Source organism: Macrotis lagotis, chromosome 1 (genome assembly GCF_037893015.1).
Source record: "Macrotis lagotis isolate mMagLag1 chromosome 1, bilby.v1.9.chrom.fasta, whole genome shotgun sequence".
Classification (NCBI taxonomy): domain Eukaryota; kingdom Metazoa; phylum Chordata; class Mammalia; order Peramelemorphia; family Peramelidae; genus Macrotis; species Macrotis lagotis.
Genome location: NC_133658.1, coordinates 278,191,109 through 278,197,108, shown reverse-complemented (window position 1 = coordinate 278,197,108; position 6,000 = coordinate 278,191,109). Strand labels below are relative to the sequence as shown.

General features: G+C 44.9%; 1 protein-coding gene across 1 annotated transcript in view; it reads left to right on the top strand.

Moving 5' to 3' along the window:
- The first annotated feature begins 1,671 nt into the window (after positions 1-1,671).
- The window catches only part of MAN1B1 (mannosidase alpha class 1B member 1), a 39,751-nt gene continuing 35,422 nt past the window's right edge, over positions 1,672-6,000 (top strand). The window contains exons 1-2 of the mRNA XM_074210613.1: positions 1,672-1,922; positions 5,753-5,861. Coding sequence (XP_074066714.1) covers positions 1,794-1,922; positions 5,753-5,861 — 238 coding nt within the window. The 5' untranslated portion in view covers positions 1,672-1,793. The remainder of the gene's footprint in view (positions 1,923-5,752; positions 5,862-6,000) is intronic.

Below are 6,000 nucleotides of genomic sequence, written 5' to 3'. Positions count from 1 at the left end.
GGATGGATATTGAAAAACTTTTATAACATGTATTTGGAAAAATTAAATATCAATTAAAAACTTTTTTTTTTCAAAATGTGAGCTTTTTGACTAAGCAGTATCTTTTTTTTTTGGCAAGGGAATGGGGTTAAGTGACATGGCCAAGGTCACACAGCTAGTATCAAGTGTCTGAAAGTCAAATTTGCATTCAGGTCCTCCTGACTCCTGTAGTATCCACTGAGCTACCTAGCTGCCCCTAAGAATTATTTTTTACCTTTACTTGAATTTCCTGTTTCCCACTAGCATTGTACCAGGTACACTGTAATAATTCATAAATTCATGCTGAGTAACTGGTTGACTTTTACTTCTTGATAGTAACTTTCATATCATTCTCCGAAGCCTTTAACTAACTTAAGGTTACAAAATACCAATGACTCTTGTGTCATCCATGATTGCCAACCTGCATCTGTTCAATGCTTTCTGTAACTAATCATCTAGCAAAATATAAAACGCCATTTGAATCTGAGGCCCTGCAGTTTTTATCAACTCCCCATAATCCTTTGGGTCTTTTATGCAAATAGAAGAGAGAAGATAAATACAAAACAATAACCAGATGGAGACTCTCAGAAGCATAGTCTTACAGGTTAATCTTTTGTTCCAATTCCAGTCTTTATTATGTTTACTATTCTTGTGACTCTTTCTGACCCCTTTGGGGGTTTTCTTGGCAAAGCTGAGAAACCTAAGGTGAAGAAGGTTATTGACTGGGTCTGAAGCCGGATTTGACCTTAGGAAGATGCTTCTCTCTGACCCCGGGCTTGACACTTTCCATTAAACCATCGAGTTGCACAGATTACAGTTATGTGCACATCTGCTAATCTTCCAGCTGCCCTACTTGATTATCTCATTCAAGATGCATGTAAATACTCGGTTGAACCAATCATTTTGACTGAACTGCTGGAATATATTCAGTGTCCGGACCCCTTACCAGAAGTACTAGTGGACTCTGCCTCATCCCAACCCAGTTGGGAGAATACTTGGGAGACTCAAAAATTTAAAATGATTAGCACTTTGGAATGATCAGAACCAACTTAAATCTCTAAAGTCCTTAATAGCTGAAGCATTCATTCTGCGATTCTATGAACTGAGTTTTGTAGGATCAGGTCTGAGGAGGTAAACCAAACCACTGGCTGAACAAAATGTGAGAAGTTGGGTAAAGCTAATCTCAAAGCTGTTTTTATGACGCCAGCGTTATGTCCTTTTATATTGCGCTAACTGTACTTTTTAATTTTTTTTTTTTTTTAGATTTTTCAAGGCAATGGGGTTAAGTGGCTTGCCCAAGGCCACACAGCTAGGTAATTATTAAGTGTCAGAGGCCGGATTTGAACTCAGGTACTCCTGACTCCAGGGCCGGTGCTCTATCCACTGCACCACCTAGCCGCCCCTAACTGTACTTTGTGAAAAGAATATAAAAGCAAATAAGACAGTAGCACCAAGAATCTTTCCTTTTCTGGGCAGGCTCACCAGGAGGCTCGGACGCAGCCCCGCGGGCGCCAGGCCGGACTTCCGGGCCCTGCGCCTCGCCCGCTTCCTGCGGCGGCCGCCATAGAGTCGGGGCCGGTGGGCTAGAGCGGCCGCTGCGAGTCGCCCCGGAAGTGCCCGCGTGACCCCGGAAGTGGCCGGTGACGTGCGGCCCTGGGCGGCGGTGTCGCGGCCATGGCGGCTGACGGTGGGCGGTGCGGAGCCGGTGCGCTCGCGGCTTCCCCGAGCCGGGCTTCCTGACGCGTCTCGGCCGCCGGCCCGGCCTCGTCGCCGCCATGTACCCGCCGTCGCCGAGGCAGGACTTCTTCGCGGTGACTCTGAACTTGGGGGAGCGGGCCCAGGGCGGCGGCGACGGCGGCGGCGGCGGGAGCAAGTACTGGAGGCGGCGGCGCCTCTGCTGGCGGGTGAGGCCCCGACCGGACCGCACCGCACCGGGGCGGGGGGCCGGGGCAGAACCAGGAGCTCGGCTGGGCCGGGGCGGGGGCGACCCGGAAGGGACGGGACCTGAGAGACGGAGCCGGGGCGCTGAGCCACCGGCGTCGGGGTGCCCGTGTAGCCTGGGGCTGGGGACGGGGACGAGGGGTTCGGGGCCCGCGGGGCTGGGCAGAGCCTAGGGACTGTGGGCCCGGGGGGGAGAAGGGGAACGGAGGAGCTGGGGCAGGGGCAGAGCCAGCACCTGGGAGGGGCAGGGTGGCGGAGGGCTCCAGGGAAGGTGGGAGGAGTGGGACGTGCTGGGCAAGTCTGGGAGCTGGTGAGTAGGGAGGACCTGGCCCGGTTGGCATGTGGGGACCAGGAAGAGAAAGGGCCCGGGGACGTGGGGGGCAAGGATGGCATGGCATGACACCCAGGAGCGTGTGGCGTGGAGGTAGGACAGGGACTGGGAGAGCAAGGAGGAAAGACGCCGTGGCATTTCCGTTGATGGGAGAGACCCGCTCCCGGCGGTGGAGTGAGTGTTGGGCCGTGGAGGTGCCAGTTGGGGAGGAACGGCTGCTGTTTGGAAAGACGGGATGACAGAACAGGCCTTGAGGGTGGGAGGACGGGGAGAGTCCCTGAGAGCTGAAGTATTGTTACCCAGCTCTGGGCTAAGCAAGGAGGACTTGCTGATGGCTAAAGAGCGTGAAAAGAGAAAGTTCAGGTGGCGAATGAGACTGGGGAATCAAATTGGGGTGGTTAGGAACTCAGTTGGGCATCTCTTAGGGGTGGATGAGACCCGAGGCATAGGACAAGTTGGAGAATAAGCCTGAGAGGAACTGGCGAGGGAGGCTTCGAATGAGAGGCCTGGGAGAGGAAAGCAGCAGATGGGAAAAGTGAGGGAGAGAACTATTTCAATCCTGGCTCTGGTGCAACAGTGGTGCTGATTGGACCTGGAATAGGCACAGGGTTGGGGACTTGAAGGGGGAAGAAGGGACTAGGGATCTAGGGGATGACGCAGCAGTGAGGCTGGGGAAGATGAACAAGTTCCTCAATCTCTTTGAGCCTTAGTTTCTTCTTTTGTGAAAAAGGGACAATAATATTTATGCATAAAACTGTAGATTTGAGTTTTTAATTGTCATTTTAGGGAAAGAATTTTGTTAGATTGAAGGGTTGATTAGTGGAGGACAGTGTTACTGAATTGAGGGATATTGGAAATTCTTAGCTGTATGAAGTGGGAGAGTTGAAGGTGGAACAGCCTAGGAAGCTGTCCAGGGGAGGAAAGAACAGAAAATTCTTCTCTGGAGAAGGAGACAGGGATCTAATCTGTTTGAGGAAGTAGTAATATTAATTTGAAATTAACCTCAAGGATCCTTGTGATCTGGACAAGGTACTTAATCTGTCTCTGAATTTCAGGATTCTTATTTTTATTAATGGGAATAATAACACCTACAGGGTTCTGCTGAGAATCAAATGAGATTGTGTATGTAAAGCACTTTGCAAACGCTGAAGTACCATATAAATGCTAGTTGCTATTTATTATTATTACATAATATATATATATCCAATGAGAATGTTTCTGCTTTACATCCAATGAAGTCCCAGACTGGAGAAGGCCTTAAGGGTCAGGACTGAAGTAGTAATCCTAATAGTAGTGAGCAGTAGTAAGAATAGTAATAATAATGACTCTTAGGTTGGTAGGGTTCCCTACTTCTACTTATTTACTGTTGTATCCTACTGGTAAGTTTAGTTAACCACTGATGTTGGTGATAGGGACAGAAAGGAAGTGTACTGTATCTGGGCCTGATGAGAGATGGTACCTGGCCAGGCAGAAAAGGAATCCCAGGGTGGTATGGGTAGAAAGAGGAGGCAATGCAAAGGATGTGTTAATTAGAGGATTAGATCAAGATCAATGACATAGAAGAAATGAAGTAGAATTGACTGGAGAGTAAAAGAGAAATTGTGTATGCCATAAGGCAAGAGGTATCAAACTTAATTTCCTATTTCTTTCTTCTTCCTTTAGTTCCTCAAAGACTAGAATTAGCATTGAAAGGTATATTTGCTTTTCAAGGGACAGGGATATATATTCTTGTTCTCTTTCTCTTTACTGCCCAGTTTTGCAGAATGGTAATTGGGGGGGAGTCCTTGGTATCAGGTATTCTATCTTTTCTGAGGAAATCTTTGTTCCTTTGCACCTGTGATCACCTGCTTAAGTTGAGTGCTGACAGACAAACCTGTCTCTGAACTGATTCCCACAGTGGCATCCAGCCACATTACCAGATTTCAGAGAGATTGATGTAGCTGGCAAGTTCTCCTAGGTATAAGAGGGTTGGTTTTTTTTTAGATTTTTTTTTTGCAAGGCAATGGGGTTAAGTGGCTTGCCCAAGGCCACACAGCTAGGTAATTATTAAGTGTCTGAGACCAGATTTGAACCCAGGTACTCCTGACTCCAGGGCCTGTGCCTTAATAAGAGGGTTTTGAAAGACTACTTCTAGGATAAAGACAGCTTGAACACCTACTTAATGGTCATTTAGCATAGCATGTGAAAAAGCTTCCAGTTTCATTTCTGTGTATCACACATTATCATCCTCCCCAATTCTTCGAACACACACTTCCTTCCCCCACCCCCCAAAATGAAAGATTTTTGTTTTGGGGTTTGATTTTTAACTTTGTCACTCCTCTATTCAAGAAGTTCTAGTATTTGCTTATTTTATTTTTAAAGTAAAATTTTTTTTCAGTTGAGGATGCAAATCTCAACCTCCCTCCCTAGAACCCAATTGAGAAAATAAGAAACACAAATTCTTATGTCCAAAAGATAAGTAGAAATGTTTTTTACTACCACTTTGCCTACAATGGTTAGAAATCTACTTTAGGTTGACTCCCATTACTACCTTGGCCTGTCTTTTCTAGTTCACTGTGATGTTGTCTGGGCAAATACTTCATTTGTTCATTCATTCATTCATTCATCCATCCATCCATTTATTTATTTACTTATTCATTCATTCATTCATTTATTTTTTGCTATGCAATGGGGTTAAGTGGCTTGCCCAAGACCACACAGCTAGGTAATTATTAAGCGTCTGAGGCCCGATTTGAACTCAGGTACTCCTGACTCCAGGGCTGGTGCTCTATCCACTGTGCCACCTAGCTGCCCTTGAGTAAATACATTATTAATTGATTTTAAAGTCCTTGAGGACTAGGACTCTCATTTTTTTTTTTTTTTTGCTCTCATTTTCTGGTACATAGTAAGCACTTAATAAATGCTTCCTTGCATGATCAAATTAAACAACACTTAGGACCTGTTGTATATAGTACTCTAGACTGCATATAATGCCTTTTACTCTAGGGATACAAAGCGGGGAAAAAAAAGGTACAGTCACATTCCTTTCTTTCATGGAACTTACTGTATGAGGGGGTTCAGAAATGTTTGCAAATAATTATTGCAATCAGGTTCTCTATTATATCCCTTTTAATGACCTAATGAGAAACTTGGTTGATTTAAGGCTCTTAACATTAAATATAAAGCAAAAAAGTTTCTGAGCACCTGAGTGTGAAGGTTCTTTTCCCATTGAATTTGGATAGTTTTAAAAATAAATAAGTTCTTTATTCTCATCTGGCATGTGCCAGCACGTTTTGTTATTGTCTTTATCTGAGCAGGGTATCACATGTTCAGAAGTAATTTATTCTTGTTCAGAGTAAACAATAGAACTTAACTCTTACATTCTTTTTCCTTAATATTTTTGGAATGTGACAAAGATTTTTCAGTAACTTTACTGAGTTACTATATTATCAGTAAAAAATGTATTTCTCTCTTTCTTTCTAGAAATGGAAACAGTTATCACGATTACAGCGGAATATAATTCTTTTCTTCTTTGCCTTTCTTGCTGTCTGTGGACTCATTTCCTACATCAATATGGCTAACCACGGGAGAGGTATCAGAACAGTTTGCATCTAAAAATTATGTTTGTCTTGCATGTTGATTAAGCAGGAGGTGAGCTCCCTAGAATGAATTAATGAGCCTGTGGATAACATGATATGGCACCAGATTGATGAATTATCAAGGTCAGTAGA